Below are 16082 nucleotides of genomic sequence, written 5' to 3' on the forward strand. Positions count from 1 at the left end.
CTGTGTTTTTCGATACATCCATGATAGACGAAACCCGTGGAATTCCGGATCATTTACGCGTGCAGCAGATCCCCAAAATTTTTTCTAATAAATATCGAAACATCAACTGTGACAATATGTTCTACACTGACGGATCACTTATCGATGGGTCCACTGGCTTCGGTATCTTCAATAACAATTTAACCGTCTCCCATAAGCTCGATAATCCTGCTTCTGTTTACGTCGCAGAATTAGCTGCAATTCAGTACACCCTAGGGATTATCGAAAAAATGCCCACGGACCATTATTGATGAATTTACGGACAGTCTCAGTTCCATTGAGGCTCTCCGATCGACGAAAGATGTTAAGCACTCTCCGTATTTCCTGGGGAAAATACGGGAACATCTGAGTGTTTTATCCGAAAAATCTTCTCAGATTACCTTAGTGTGGGTCCCTTCTCACTGCTCGATACCGGGCAATGAGAAAGCGAACTGTTTTGGCTAAGGTGGGCGCAACAAACGGTGAAATTTATGAAAGACCAATTGCTTTTAATGAATTTTTTGCATTTGTACGTCAGAATACGATCATCAGTTGGCAAAATTCTTGTCCCAGAGGGGAACTGGGAAGGTGGTTACATTCCATTATACCCAAAGTATCGACGAACCCGTGGTTCAAGGGGTTGGATGTTGGTCGAGATTTCATTTGCGTGATGTCTCGGCTTATGTCCAATCACTATAGATTTGATGCACATCTCCGTCGTATTGGGCTCGGGGAAAGTAGTATCTGTGCCTGTGGTGAAGGTTATCACGACATAGAGCACGTTGTTTGGTCATGCCCTGTCCACCGTGACGCCAGGTCTAAATTAGTAGCTTCCCTTGAGGCCGGAGGTAGACGGCCAGCTGTACCTGTTCGTGATGTCTTGGCGAGCCGTGACATACCCTACATGACCCTTATATACGTTTTCCTAAAATCCATCCATGCCCCAGTCTAGTCCCGTTCCCCTCCGTCTACACCCAACAAAACGACAAGAACACGTTTGAACCTTAAGCACAGATTTTGGAATCAGCAACTGCACCCCACTCGAATTCGCCACGACCAGAGAACCCGAGGCCTTCAGTGATATCTTGGCTCAGCGGCACATACCATATGGCCACTTGAACACTAGCGAACAACAACAATGAACCATAACCAGCAACTAGACCCCGCACAATACCTCCAGGACCCGAGAATACAAGTCCCTGCCCCAGTTCATGACATCGGCCATTCGAAGAGCATCAGACGACCATTCAACAACAAACAACTGATTGAAAAATTCATGCTAGTTTTAAGTTAGACTTAATTTCAGCTCGTAGTCGGCAGCGAGGATAAAAAATTTGCTTTTAGTTTTTAAGTCACCAGATATAATTGGCGCCGTTAAACATTAAATTGTATTTGTGCCGTGTCAAATAAACGATATATAAGGAAAAAAAAACAGCTTTTTGGCTCGGTCTAAGGGCTAGACACAGTTACTGAACATTTATCATTGCACTCTTGGGCACATTTTTACATTGAAATTTCTTGGTGTTATATTTTTTTCGAGAATCGAGGACATTTACATTGCTGGTGTGGTAGAAAAGAGATGGATAACATAATATTAACGAAATATGCATTGTCGTATAAATAAGTTGTTTTGGCAAGATGAATTTTATCGCTTACTGTTTTCATAATAAGAGCGCGCCAATTTTCTTCTCAATAAACAAAAACTATTTGGTCTGATATGCTCGAAGAAACTACGATCACTTCTACCATAACAGCGAATTCCTTTGATCTGTTGTCTTCAGATGAAACCGACTATGACGATCCACCTAAACTTCTCAGAAAAGGTCCAACCAAAACAAAAAGTGCTGCGAAAAAAGCGAAGCAAACTCATTCTAGGCTTGCAAATTTAAAGCCCCAGAAGGAGTTCCCAGCGCACCCAGGAACATCTAAAACCCCAGTTGTTCCTTTTGCACATCCTGCTAACGCAACACATGCTGGATTAGTGAAATTTTCTGATATCATGGACTGGATTTTTGAAAGTTTAAATGTACCCGATCCAATAAAAAAATTTCTTACAGCGATTCTTTCAACAGTAAAATCATTTATTAAATCATAGAGATTAAGAAGTGCTATGCTTCCTATCGTATTAACCTTCCCTCGACTCCAGGCATCGAAGTTGTCGCATGTCAAATGACAATACAAGATAAAGAGCTTTGCCTCAATATATATTCCCCCCAGAGCACAGCTTGGGCAACGGCTGCTCTTTGATTTAATAGAACTTCTTCCTACACCACGTTTTATTTTGGGAGACTTTAACGCATGGCGTGGCTTCTCCCCTTACAATGATAACCTCTCCTCTTTGCTCTAAAACCTTTGCGATGACTTCGACATGACGATTCTAAACAACGGTGAAATGCGATGTGTCCCGAAACCTCCAGCGGGTCCAAGTGCTTTGGATCTATCCTTATGTTCGACGTCGTTACGGTTAGATTACACATGGAGGGTAATCCTTGATCCGACCATATGCCTTTTCTAATTTCAATCACTAAAGGGCCAACTCCCCCTCCTTGGTTGGTAAACGGCTGGGCAGAGCGTACCAGTAGTACAACCCGTACTAGTTGGCATAAAATAGACCCCATTGTACCAGAGCTGGGTCGTATGCTGACAGGGGGGGAGAGCTGTTTTCTCAGGAGGGTAGCTTGCCTGAGCGTCTGTTCTCTATGTTAGGGGCGGCTCAAACAGCGTCTGATCCGGAGCGGACGGTTGAGTTATGAAATGCGGTGTCTCGCCAGCTACACCCAAGACGGCAGCGAGAAGTTAGGGTGGAAGTCGCAGCCATCCAGGAAGTGCGGTGGTCGAAGACGGGTGAACGTGAGTTCCGAGTGGTAGATCCTGGTGCTTATTACGGGAGTCATTCACGGTGAAATCAGAGTGAAGTGAACAAAATCCTATTACGGGACTCACGTAAGTGAGAAAAACGTCGCAAAGTGACATCTGCCGCGGAATCTGGGTTATTATGAGTGTCATATCAGTGAAGTGAGAACGGAAAAAGCGACGTTTCGCGTGGAATTATTTCACGACCATTTTGAACGGTGAAATGATTCCACGAAGATGCCATAAGTCTTAAAGTTGATTGATTTGTGATCTGATGGTAAATATTGGAATTATTCTTCAGTAACGAAACGAATCCGAATTTGATCCGTGTCTTAAAGCGGTCAAATTTTCATTTTTTTTTGCCCAATGAAAAAAATGCAAACTAGTTCAGGAAATTTTCGATACCGAAAAAAACATTTTTTTTTATGCCGAATGTCTTAGAAATGCAGAACACGTCAAGATCTGGTGTCATCTAAAAAAACGAAAAAAACGACTTTCTGGGACTTAGAGATTTTTGAGCTGGGAAACAATATGCACTTGTCCTATTCTCAATTTCACTTCACTGTCAATCTCACCCCACGGAGGTGATTTTTGTCACCTCACTTGAGGTGGAATCGGGAATAGGTCTAAAAAAGTGAAGTAAGCGTGAGAGTGAAATATATTTCACCGTGAAGTGACTCCCGTAATAAGCACCCCTATCACGGGAACGACCTTCAAATACCACATCTACTACAGAGGCGGCGATAGAGGTGAACGGGGCGTCGGTTTCGTCATACAAGGGACCAGATCAAGCGGATCATTAAATGGAGGCCCCTCAGTGACCGGATATGCGTATTGAGAATCAAGGGTAGATTCTTCAATTACAGCCTGAACAACGTATACGTACCGACGAACGAAAAACCCGATGACGTGAAGGAGTTCTATGAGCTCCTCGATAAAACATATGGAGAGTGCCCAAAGCATGATATTAAGATCGTAATCGGGGATGCAAACGCACAGGTCGGACCCTAATGGCAAAGCTTGCTCGCAAATCGACCACATCCTGGTTGACAGTCGACTCAGACCACCATCTCGTGGTAGGAACAATTCGCGCTCGGCTGGCCAACGTATACAAATCGAGCACTTCGAGGAAGATACGGACTGGCATCCAGAGGTTGTCCGCTGACGGAGTTGCTGCTGAGTGCACTCGGAAGGTTGAAGAGCGGATTGGTGTACCGGTTAGAGATCTGAACGAACAGTGGAAGCACATCCACGACACGGTCAGCTACACAGCGCGAGAGGTGTTGGGCACGACTGCAGGAACCGCACGCAACACGTGGTTCGATGCGGAGTGCCAAGAGGTGACAGATGAGGAAAATTGAGCTCGTGCTCGCACGATGGTGGCAGCAAATCGTGTGACAAGCCAGATGAGGGAGAGTTATCGAGAGGCTAGAGCGATTGAAAAGAGACTCCATCAACGCAAGAAACCCCGAGCACTGCGAACGATCTCTTGCGGAGGCGGAAGTATGCCTCTCCAGGCACGACACGAGAAGTTTCTATAAGGTGGTAAACAGAATCAGGAACCGGACTGTGCCAATCCCTACCATGTGCAACGACATGGAAGGTAACCTGATAACCGATGAGACATTGGCGGCCATGCGTTGGAAGCAACATTTCAAGACTTTACTGAACTCTGCCAAAACGAAGTACATGGTAGCTGGCAGAGAGCGTGGAAGTCCCCGTGGTGTTGGTGCTGAGGTGGAGATAGATGGGGAACGATTTGAAGTGGTTGAAATTCGTTCATTTTGGTACACTTGTAACATGTGACAACGAAATGAGCCGAGAAGTGTAACGACGAGTTGCAGCTGCGAACAGGGCCTTCTACGGACTACGTAACCAGCTAAGGTCCCGTAGTTTGCAAACTCGCACAAAACTAGCGCTGTATAGAACGCTGATACTCCCGGTAAACTGGAAAATGGAGTGTGGCGCAGACGCATTAATCACGAGTTGTACCAGGTATACAGGCTTCAGTGGGCTGAACATGTAGCCAGAATGCCTGACGAGAGAGCCGCCAAAACTATCCTCAATAGAGAACCAGGAAGAGGCCGTCGGGTCCGTGGTAAGCAGGGGCGACTCGTTCATAGGTGCAACCTGTGCATTGCACACGGGAACGCCATGCAAAAAAATATATTTCAATCGCAAATTTATATTAATATTTTATTGGTTTTTAGTTTCACTTTCAAATAGTAACAAATAGAATGACTTGCGTGATTTCGCGGACATGATTGTGATTACTTCCTCTATCGATTTTCAAAATTTGTAGTTGAACAGGTAGGTTCAAAAGCCACGAGTCGCCCCTGGTGGTAGGCCTCGCACGCGGTGGATGTGCGCGGTAGAAGAAAATGCACGATCTGCTGGTGTACGAGGAGACTGGGGAACGGCTGCCCAAGACAGAAGAAGCTGGATATCTCTAATTCGGCCCTAGACCGGTGAACGGTCCGTTAGCCAACAAAATAAAGTAAAGTAAGTACTGAACGGCGAAGAGGATAGAGCAGTCGACAGAAACAGGAGAGAACTAGAGGAGGATGGACAAGCTGTGGATCCGCCAAGCTTAGACGAGGTGAGGGAAGCTTGTAAAAAGCTAAAAAACCACAAAACTGCAAACTTTTTTCCCGCATCCTATTTCATAGACTAAAGCCGTTGCAGGAAGCCTTTGTTGGAGATTACCAAATTATGCTTGAACACGGTTTCCCAACTAAACTGATTAAGCTGATTCGTGCCACCCTTGACGGTTTTACATCATACGTCAGGATAGCGGGCGTAATCGCGGACTCGTTCGTGACGTTGCCAGGTGGCGGGCTCTCGAATCTGTTGTTTAATATTGCCTTGGAAGGTGCAGTACGGAGATCTGGCGTGCAACGAAGCGGTGCCATTATTTCGGAGTCTCATATGCACCTTGGCTTTGCGGATGATATTGATATCGTCGGTATTATCCGCAGAGCAGTGGAAGAGGAATTCGTGCCTTTTAAAAGAGAAGCAGCGAGAATTGGACTTATCATCAACTCTGTCAAAACAAAGTACATGGTGGCTGGTAGAGAGCGTGGAAGATTGTCGAGTCTTGGTACTGAAATTGTGATAGGGGCATTTATGAAATAGTCGACGAATTTGTGTACCTTGGTACTCTCGTGACGTGTGACAACCATGTTGGCCGCGAAGCGAAGAGACGGATAGCAGTCACAAACAGGACCTCTTACTGAGCTCCCACAGCATGCACGTCCGCACGAAGTTTGCGCTCTACAGGACGCTGATCCTCCAGGTGGTACTCTACGGCCACGAGTGTTGGTCGATGAAAGAGACCGACCGGCAAGCACTTTCAAGCGTAGGATCCTGCGTCCCATACTTGGCGAAAAATTGGAGAATGGTGTGTGGCGCAGGCGCATGAACCACGGGGTGTAGCAAGCATACCAACATGCGGATATCAGCGAGCTGATAAAACACGGCAGACTACAGTGGGCTGGCCACGTGGCGCGAATGCCGAAGGAGCGACCAGCGAAGATAATATTCAGTAGAGAGCCCGGCAGAAATAGGCGACGCCGTGGTAGACCCTGTACTCGTTGGATGTGTGGTGTGGAAATGATTTCGGAAGCTGTTGAATCAATTCAACATCAACACCACTCACACGAAAAGATCCGACGCTATTTAGCCTTTTCGGGATTACAAACTGGGCTAGAGCAAAAAAATATGACTATTGGTGTCAGTTCGTGAACGAAACTTCGAGAGAGACATCCATGAGCAAGCACTCTTTGGAACACAGCCAGAAGAATGCGAAATCGTATAATGGTCAACGAATGCAACGAGTCTTCGGATATTTGACTTTGCCAGGAAAGTATGTACGGACTCTGTTCCAAAGCAAAAAATGTTCGCGATGCACCTGGGTTAGACAGGTCCAAATTGAACTTGTTGAAGAATCTTTCCGGAGGCAACTGAAGGTGATCGCCATCCAGAAACCGGAAAAACCAGCTTCTGATCACAAATCTTATAGGCCGGTTGCACTGCTATCCTGTGTTGAGTACGGATGTTTCTGCTTCGGCTCCACAGCAAACACACATTTGATCAAACTGTAGCGAATAGAATATCGTCTGCGTATTGTCTTGGGTTGCATACGGTCGACCCATACGATGAGGTTGGTGGTCTTGGATGGGCTTCTTCCGTTAAAGGACCGCTTCTGGAGTCTATCTTCTCGTATTCTTATGAAATGTGAGGGTTGGAACCGCCCGGTTATTTAACAATTTTGAAAGGCTATTCGAACTTAATTCACAAACCCGTTTCATGACATTGTATTCTAATCGCATGTCCCAAAATATTAATCGTATATTCCAAATCATGTCAGCTATTAAATACTTCTAATCCCACTGTGTTTCACGACACTTCCATGGTAGAGGAAATTCGTGGAATCCCGGATCATTTACGAGTGCAGCAGATTCCCATACGGGTCATTCCATACGAAGTGTACATGCCACTTGGACACGACCATCACAGATTTTGCCCAAAGTTGGGGGAATTATTCATCTACTGTCGGTTTGGAAAAAAACCCAATTTTGGTGTCGATTGGAATACCCCCCGCTCTGTTGGACCCCCCTCTTTATTGCAAAGTCACGCAATTTTTGTCAAAAATCTCTTTTTTCTTTTTCTTACAATTCATAGACGTAGGATGACCGAAAAATGCTGATAGATGATTTTTGAAGAAAATAAACCAAGGAATCCAGAAAATATATGAGCTTTGACCGGAAGTGTTGCCAGATAAATTATTTTTGTATTTGAAAACTAAATTTACATTTTTCGGCAATTGCAGCCATTTTTATTTTGAATTTGATAATTTCATCGTGTTCCTTGGAAAATTTTACGTAAGAAGCTACTATCATCCCGAGGTAATATGGGCCAATCTCGAGATATAAAATTTTTACGAAAATAGTTGTAAACTTCGTAATTATTTTATTTTATAATTTATAGACGTAAGACACCCGAAAAATAGTGATAGGTGAATTTTGAAGAAAATAAACCAAGGAATCCAGAAAATATATTATTTTTGACCGGAAGTGTTGTCAGATAGATTATTTTTGTATTTTAAAATTAAATTTGCATTTTTCGGCCAATGCAGCTAATTTTATTTTAAATTTGATGGTTCCATCGTATTTCACGGAAAAATTTACGTAAGAAACACTTACCACCTCGAGGTAATATGAGCCAACCTCGAGATATAACATTTTTACAAAAAATTAATTACGAAATTCAAAACTATTTTCGTAAAAATGCTATATCCCGAGATTGGCTCATGTTACCACGGGGTGATAAGTGTTTCTTACGTAAAATTTTCCAAGAAATACGATAAAACCATCAAATTTAATATACAATTGGTTGCATTTGTCGAAAAATGCAAATTAAGTTTTAAAATACAAAAATAATCTATCTGGCAACACTTTCGGTCAAAAACAATATTTTTTCTGGATTCCTTGGTTTATTTTCTTCAAAATTCACTTATCACTATTATTCGGGTGTCTTACGTCTATAAATTGTTAAAAAAAAATTAATTACGAAGTTTACAACGATTTTCGTAAAAATTTTATGTCTCGAGATTGGCTCATATTACCTCCGGATGATAATTGCTTCTTACGTAAAATTTTCCAAGGAACGCGATGAAATTATCAAATTTAAAATGAAAATGGCTGCATTTGCCGAAAAATGTAAATTTAGTTTTCAAATACAAAAATAATTTATCTGGCAACACGTCTATAAATTGTAAGAAAAAGAAAAAAGAGATTTTTGACAAAAATTGCGTGACTTTGCAATAAAGAGGGGGTCCAACAGAGCGGGGGGTATTTCAATCGACACCAAAATTGGGATTTTTCCAAACAGACAGTAGATGAATAATTCCCCCAACTTTGGGCAAAATCAGTGATGGTCGTGTCCAAGTTTGTGCTATTTCGTGGTCACTTCGTATGGAATGACCCATATACATTTTTCTGAAATCCATCCATGCCCCAGTCTATTCCCATTCCTACACTCAAAATATTTTTCACATTATTGTTACGGGAAATTTCCTGTACTTATTCATTTTCTGTCATTTTGCATGATTTATGTAACAAACATAACATCTACGTGGAAATCACATGCTTACTATGTTTTATCACGTGGTATCTACGTGACCTTTGCAACGTCAAACAGAATGTCATAGAAAAAATATCGCTAGAACTCTCTGTGTGAAAATATACAGAAATCAAAATGGCAAAGCTGTTGTCTAACTCAGTCGCTGAAAATAAAATAGAATTTCTCGACGGCTTACCAATAAGTGAGCTTTCGAAAAACCGTACGAATTTGACATCGAGCCCTGAGCTTACAGGTTGCACACAGACTCAGTTCAAAGGTCGAGGAGTTTCTATCGCCGGCAAATGTCGTAATATTTGTCAGTTTTTATGTCGTTTGATTCATTTACGAATCGGCGATTTTGCATGGCCGTGCGATTTATCAAGCAACATATTTCTATAATTTCTAAAAACTATTTGCCGTCTCTTAAGAATTGGGGAAATAAAATTTGGAAATTTTACGTTGTATCAAACGTAGTAGCTAACAGATAATCGAATGCTTTCCATTTTACCGGTACCGTGAAGGTGCCATATTCTGCGCAGATAAGACAATTTCAAAAGTCCAACCCTAGTTCACAGATTTTTTACATGCATTCAAACAAATAATAGGTCCCACATGTTGTATGACTTTCGAAAATACAGAAAAAAAAGTTAGACACATGTACAGCCAAAAACAACAGTATGAGAAGAAAATCTTGCAAAACTCAGTGGTCTGAAGAGAAACGTGCGATTTATGGCCATCTATGAAAAGTAAAATGGGAAGAGCTACCTTGTATCGCAGTAGCCATGGGTGGAGAACATTTTTTAAATATTCATAAAAAATCTCATACCACCGATACATTTTTCTCAATAGACCAACCATCCGGAGTACTATTGACGATTTCTGCCGGCAGACGGGTTCCAACGAAACGAGGTCGCCCAATCGATTTAAGGTAATGTGCCACAGATGTCTTTAACCTCTGAGAATCCACCTGAAATCCAGCTCTCGCTATCTGAATAATCCAACCGACAATCCGGCCTTCCTGTTGCGTTGTGAACGCTTTTGGCCTCCCGGAACGCGTCGCAGAGTTCAACTAAACACCAGCTGAAAACTTTGCACGAAGTGTGCTTTCGAGAATCCCATATTTCCTTGCGGCTCGGCGTATGGAAAAGCCTCTTCTTACCTTGTCCACATTCGCAAGCATTTTGTTCTTATCATATTGCATGTGCTTCCGCCTAATTTTGCCAAAATTCATCTCTGTGAAACTGCGCATAGTTAGGAACACAAAAAAAAAATTTGGTGCGTAAATCTGCGCATTATTTTTTTGCACTTTTTCAGTACTATGCGCTATTTAGCGTAAGCTAATATTTCATTTTACCTAAATCATAACCAATACTAACTTTTATTACCAACTACGATGTTTGTTTAAATCGTTGCACTCGTTCTGAGAGGAAATGAATAAAACTATTTCCTGCCGTTGTCTTTTCGTTACTACGAGGAGTTTTTTTTTCTTTTATTCGCATGTATTCTTGATATTATTGTGACCACTGACAGAGAATCAATAATTCTATTTAAGAAAAATAAAATATTATGCTTATAGTTACAAAAAATACCATAAAACATAAGTATAACAAAAATTGCGCAGAATTAGGCACGGTAACGGTAGTTGAATTCTACGTGAAATTCACATAAAATGCATATGTCTGCTGTATAAGATTCATAGGATAAATCATCTCACCAGATCATGAACTCAAATGACAATCACGTAGAATCTACGTGAAAATGACAGATTGGTGGTTTTCCAAATTCTTAAGAGAGAAATTAGATTTCAGAATTTTTTGAAATATGTTGCTAGATAAATCGCACGGGCATGCAAAATTTCCAATTCGAAAATGGATTGAACGACATAAAAACTGACAAATATTAAGACATTCACCGTCGATAATTACTGTTAGCTGCTATTGTTTATGTTAGGGTAACTCCTGGATCTTCGAACTGAGTCTGTACAAAATCTGTAAGCTAAAGATTCCATGTCGAATAATGGTTTTTCTAAATCTCACTCATTGGCAAGCCATCGATGAAATCAATTTTATGTTCAGAGACCGAATTACACAACAGCTACGCTTTTTTGATTCTTGTATATTTTCGCACGGAGAGTTCATTCTGTTTGACGTTGCCAAGTTCACGTAGATCCTACGTGATAAAACATAGTATGCATGTGATTTTCACGTAAATGTAATGTTTGTCACATAAATCATGAAAACTGACAGAAAATGAATAAGTACAGGAAATTTCACTTAACAATAACGTGAAAAATATTTTGAGTGACCGCGAATTCAGAACCAGCCACTAAACCCCGCCCCATGGATGAAGAGTTGGGTTCATTTCGGGTCATTTTCCGAATTTTCTGTTTTCACAGATTATCCAACTTCGTGCACATTAGTTTAAAAGTAGTATTTAGAAAATAATTTATCGAAAGGACATTAATTTTGTGCAATAACTTATTGATAGTTGTTACCAATCGACCGTCGTAATTTTATTTCTTTTTTTCGATGCAATTTTCTCATAACTGACTACGAACGAAATAAAGCCGCATTGTTAACTTTAATCGTAAACCACGCTGGAAAATTTGCAACTCTGTTAACATTCACGATTGAAATTAACAATGTATACAATTGAATTCAATTAATTTTTTTATATTGGTTACTTACACTGAAATATTCACTCAATCACAACTACCGATCCGAGCGTACGTGAGCAACTTACTTAGTTTTCACTATTCCACGGCACTTCATGCGATCTAGTACTACCGTCATCCTAACACATCGTCGTATGATAAGAAAACTACAGAGATATATTCCCGCTTTTTTTGGTGCTTTGTTGGCAACCTTGATAACAGCATTGCATTTCTAGCAACAGCTTGAGCAAAGCATTTTGCACAATCGCGAAAATGCGAACAACTTTGACTAATCGCAGCCAAAGATTCCTATCTGCCAATTTAATAAATAATTTTCACATTCCAATATGCACTCGAAAACAAACGCACAATAAGTTTTGTTCATTTTTTTGTTGTCTTGTCTTATCAAGTTTTCAAAACCATTAGTACATTTTTTTTGTTATTTTATGTAATCGATCACACTTGACTATAAAGTTTGTTATTTAGCAACTCCGTTTTCGTATTTTCAACGTTACTGTCAGTAAAATCTACTTTTGCTTCCCTACTTCTGCTCGGCTCTTTTCTCAACGTAAAGTGCATATGCGTAAGTTGTATATCAATTTAACGTACAAACTGACAATAATCAAGAAGATAGTGCATTGATAGTGACTCAGCGTTTGAATGCAGAACAAATAAAAAAAATAAACGGAACAATCAGTGGAAAAAACGACCTACCTTGACTGAGTAAAAGGATGACTACGACAAAAACAGCTGGCCACCGTCGGTGACAACCGTGGCCGTTGTGGTTCCACTGGCCGTTGTCAGTGTGAGCGTTTGATGCGGCTGTGATTGCTGCGAGAGGGTAGATTTTTTCGCTTTTGTTTTTGCGTAACGCTTGTGAGACTTCTCGATTGCGTCCTTCATTTCCGTTACGTATTCATCATATTTGAGCCGATCCTTGAACCAGGCCACTGTGAAGATAAACCCGTATGAAACACAATGGAGATCCATAAACTCAATCGTACCACTTACCGTACAGAGAATCGCTAAAAATCACGAGCGAAGATAATTTGAACTTTTTCCCACCATCCCAGGATACTGCATCGAGTACCTCATCGCTAACTATCGAACCAAGTGCATTCATCACGATATTTTCATCACATTCCAGCTTAATTTTGGTGAGATACTCAAATAACTTGTTATAAAGGCTTTCATCGCTGCAGATGCCTTTGTTCAGTTCGATTAGCTCCTTCAGCGTCCTCAGTGGAAACCTAAACATGGACTCCACATTCATGCAGCTTGGTTCAGCGGCAATCAAACCAAGGTTAGCAGCAGCTGCACCTGGTCCAGTTGCTTCTTGCTTCAAAGCCGCCAACCGGTTGAAGCTCTGTTCCGCGACTACCTTCAGCAACTCTTCGATGTTGGTCAACTTTTTCAGAATCAGTTTGATGTCGTCGGGTTGCGATGAAACAGGCTGCTGCTGAACTGTCATGCATCCACTAGCTCCGATAGTAATACCAGTGCCAATGTTTGTGTTCGTTGTTCCCAGCGTCCCACTGTTGATGCTGGAAGTGCTAGCCACCACACAAGAAGAGGAGGGCTCTTGCTGTCGGATTCGCTTGAGCTCCTCAGAGTCCATACTGTGTTCGTCGTCGTAATCATGGTCACCTGATGTCGCTAAAAAAATATCAAATATTATTTATAAATCCAGATATTTGCTTAAAATCACTTACAAGGCTTTTCATCATGTTTATCTTTGTCTCGGTATTTCTTGATAATAATGTGAATATCGTCTGAGATCGGCATCCTTCGTTTTTTCGCTAAAACCCGAAACACCTCTATGAAACTTAGAACAAGCTGATTTTATTTGGAAATCTTACAAGTCGTAGCATAATTATGACAATTATCCATTCTGGGGGTATTACGGCAGCGAAATATCCCTAATCCGATGACAACGTAAACAAGCTGTTCCTGAACAGCTTTGAAGCAGGTTTGAACTGATGTTTAATCTCCTGCACTTCGAGACCTACTACCTGGAACTTCGCGACCTAGATTAGCTAGCAAGCAGAGTAGATAAAAACCATTTTTTTGCAAATTATGCGAAGAAATTTTTAAAATTTCCCCCCAAAACAAGCCATTTACAAACACGAATCACAGTCAGTGATAAACTTTTCCGTCAACGTCAAATTTGTACGGTGGTACACGCTCGTTGACCCTAACTCATAGATAGAGTAATTTGCACTCAGAACGATTTTAACGTATTTTACGAGCAACATGTTAAAAGGTCGTATGTACATACGTGAACAAAACAATTGAGAGTGAGCAAAAACCGAGGGGCGAGACAGCTTATGCTTGAAAGTAACTCTAATTTACTCAATTTTACTCCGAAATTTCCAGATGATTCACATCTTCGATTACCTTGAGAACAAGAAAAATATATGAGCGGTGAGACCGAGTAACATTCATATTTATATTCGCGTTGGGGAAAAGGTTTAAAGATGGATTTTCAGAGACACGAGAGTTACTCAGATTTGCTCTTTATATTTCAGGTTTTCTCAGAAAAACTCAAATTTTCTCACTTTTATTTGAGTTACTCTCTTACTTGGTGGTCCCCGTGGTTCTGTGGTTAGCGATGTCGGTCGGCTAGCTCTCCCACACGGTTGTGATATCGGGTTCGATTCCCGATCAGGTCGAAGAACTTTTCGAGCTGGAAATTTTCTCGACTCAGCACTGAGGCACGGTGTATCGTTGTACTTATCCTACAACATGCAAAATGTGCCGAAAACAATATCGATAACGAATTCTCTCAACTAATCTAGTTGATCGAGACCGCATTATCCCCGAGCAACATTCATGTGTATATTTGCGGTGGGAAAAAAAATTTTAAGGATGGATATTCAGAGACACGAGAGTTACTCAGATTTGCTCTTTATTTTTTAGGTTTCCTCAGGAAAACTCGGAAAACCTCAAATTTACTCACTGTCTTACCCCTCGGCAAAAACAAACAGACCACTCGATGACGACTTCATCGACCAGAAAAATAATGATGATTTTGAAATTTTGCTTAGTGGGCAATAATGCCGCTAGTGTCACTATAAGCAAGCTTGCACATTCATTATCAAAGACAAGAACCATCAGTATTGTCGCTTGTGTTGATTTAAGCAAGCGTGCACATCCATTAGCAAAGACAAAAACCGTTTTAGGAAAATAAGTTAGTGGGCAATAAGCTCACATGGTGGCGCATGAGTGTAACGTTTCGTACAAGGACGAAGATTTTTCAGGATTTTCGTTCGAAGAGGCACGTCTGTTTGTCTGTGTCGCTACAATGACAGTTCGCCCATGTACCAACTGTCATTGTAGCGATTTATAGCGATTTTTATTCTTCTCTTAAAAATCGAAGGACAATGATATAAAATTTTAAAGTCACATTCTGCTCAATAAATTACTCTTTTAGCTGGTATATAAAAATCTGAAAATCGTGAATAGCAAAACCCAATTATCACTGGCGTAGCGTGGTGGGGGTGGCGGAGGCGGCGGGGGCGGACCGCCCCGGGTGTCACCCTCTAGGGGGTGACATCCATGAGGAAAATTTTTCATATGTTTCACCTTCAAAATGGTGATATTCGTGAGAATAACTAGTGTGAAACGATTGAAAATTATATAAATTTGCTTTTAAGAGTATAATCTCAACAATTTTTTCAAAAATGCACAGATTTAGTACAATTGAAAACGAAAGTGCTAACTCTCACAATTTCGGATAACAAAATGGTTTCACTGCAACCTGGAGGGGGTGACACCCAGAGAGAGTAAGGGGTGACACCAAACTTTTTCGCCCCGGGTGTCACCCGGTCACGCTACACCACTGCCAATTACACTTTTGAAAAGTGTAGCAGGCGAATGAAACAGAGCACAATTTGAAAACACCAACAAGTTAAGTCAAAAAAGCAGTTATTTTTGACGATAAAACTATTACCACAGACTAACAGACATAACACGTCGAACAAATTTTCAATAAAATCATCGTTTGGATGATTCCAGTACTTTAAGTTAGTAACATTAGCACCATCTGCTGTCGTATTCGCGCTGCGTCATGTATTTCGACATCAGCGCCAGCGTTACTGCATGTGTCAAATGGGGAACTGCAAATTATGTATGAGATTCACATCCCTGTCATGAACGTCATCCCCATACATTTCGCTTGAAGCCGTTTTTCTCTGGCTCTCTGGCTCGATTATACGTCGAAAGGCTGTCAGTACTTGCGGAATAGTCGATTAATGTCGTTTTCGTTTTCGCGGTGTAGCTACACTCAAACGACACTTTTGACACCGAAAATGTTTTATTTGATTTTTCGTGCACCCTTTTTCTGTCTCTCCCTACAATTCTTCTGTCACTGATGACACTCGAAAAAAGTAGAGTGAACTGTAGGAAGTTACCAACACATTCACACGTATGTGTC

At 41.2% G+C, this 16082-nt stretch overlaps 1 protein-coding gene across 1 annotated transcript; it reads right to left on the bottom strand.

The window, feature by feature from the left end:
- Positions 1 to 12018: 12018 nt before the first annotated feature.
- On the bottom strand, positions 12019 to 13807 carry LOC129727854 (uncharacterized). The gene is made up of 4 exons (XM_055686087.1): positions 13507 to 13807; positions 13360 to 13446; positions 12659 to 13303; positions 12019 to 12597 (listed from the first exon to the last, which is right to left on the bottom strand). The coding sequence occupies exons 1-4, from the start codon at positions 13535 to 13537 to the stop codon at positions 12383 to 12385; spliced, it is 978 nt and encodes a 325-aa protein (XP_055542062.1). The 5' UTR covers positions 13538 to 13807; the 3' UTR covers positions 12019 to 12382.
- Positions 13808 to 16082: the final 2275 nt, after the last annotated feature.

The sequence above is a fragment of the Wyeomyia smithii genome, chromosome 3, assembly GCF_029784165.1.
Source record: "Wyeomyia smithii strain HCP4-BCI-WySm-NY-G18 chromosome 3, ASM2978416v1, whole genome shotgun sequence".
Taxonomy (NCBI): Eukaryota; Metazoa; Arthropoda; class Insecta; order Diptera; family Culicidae; genus Wyeomyia; species Wyeomyia smithii.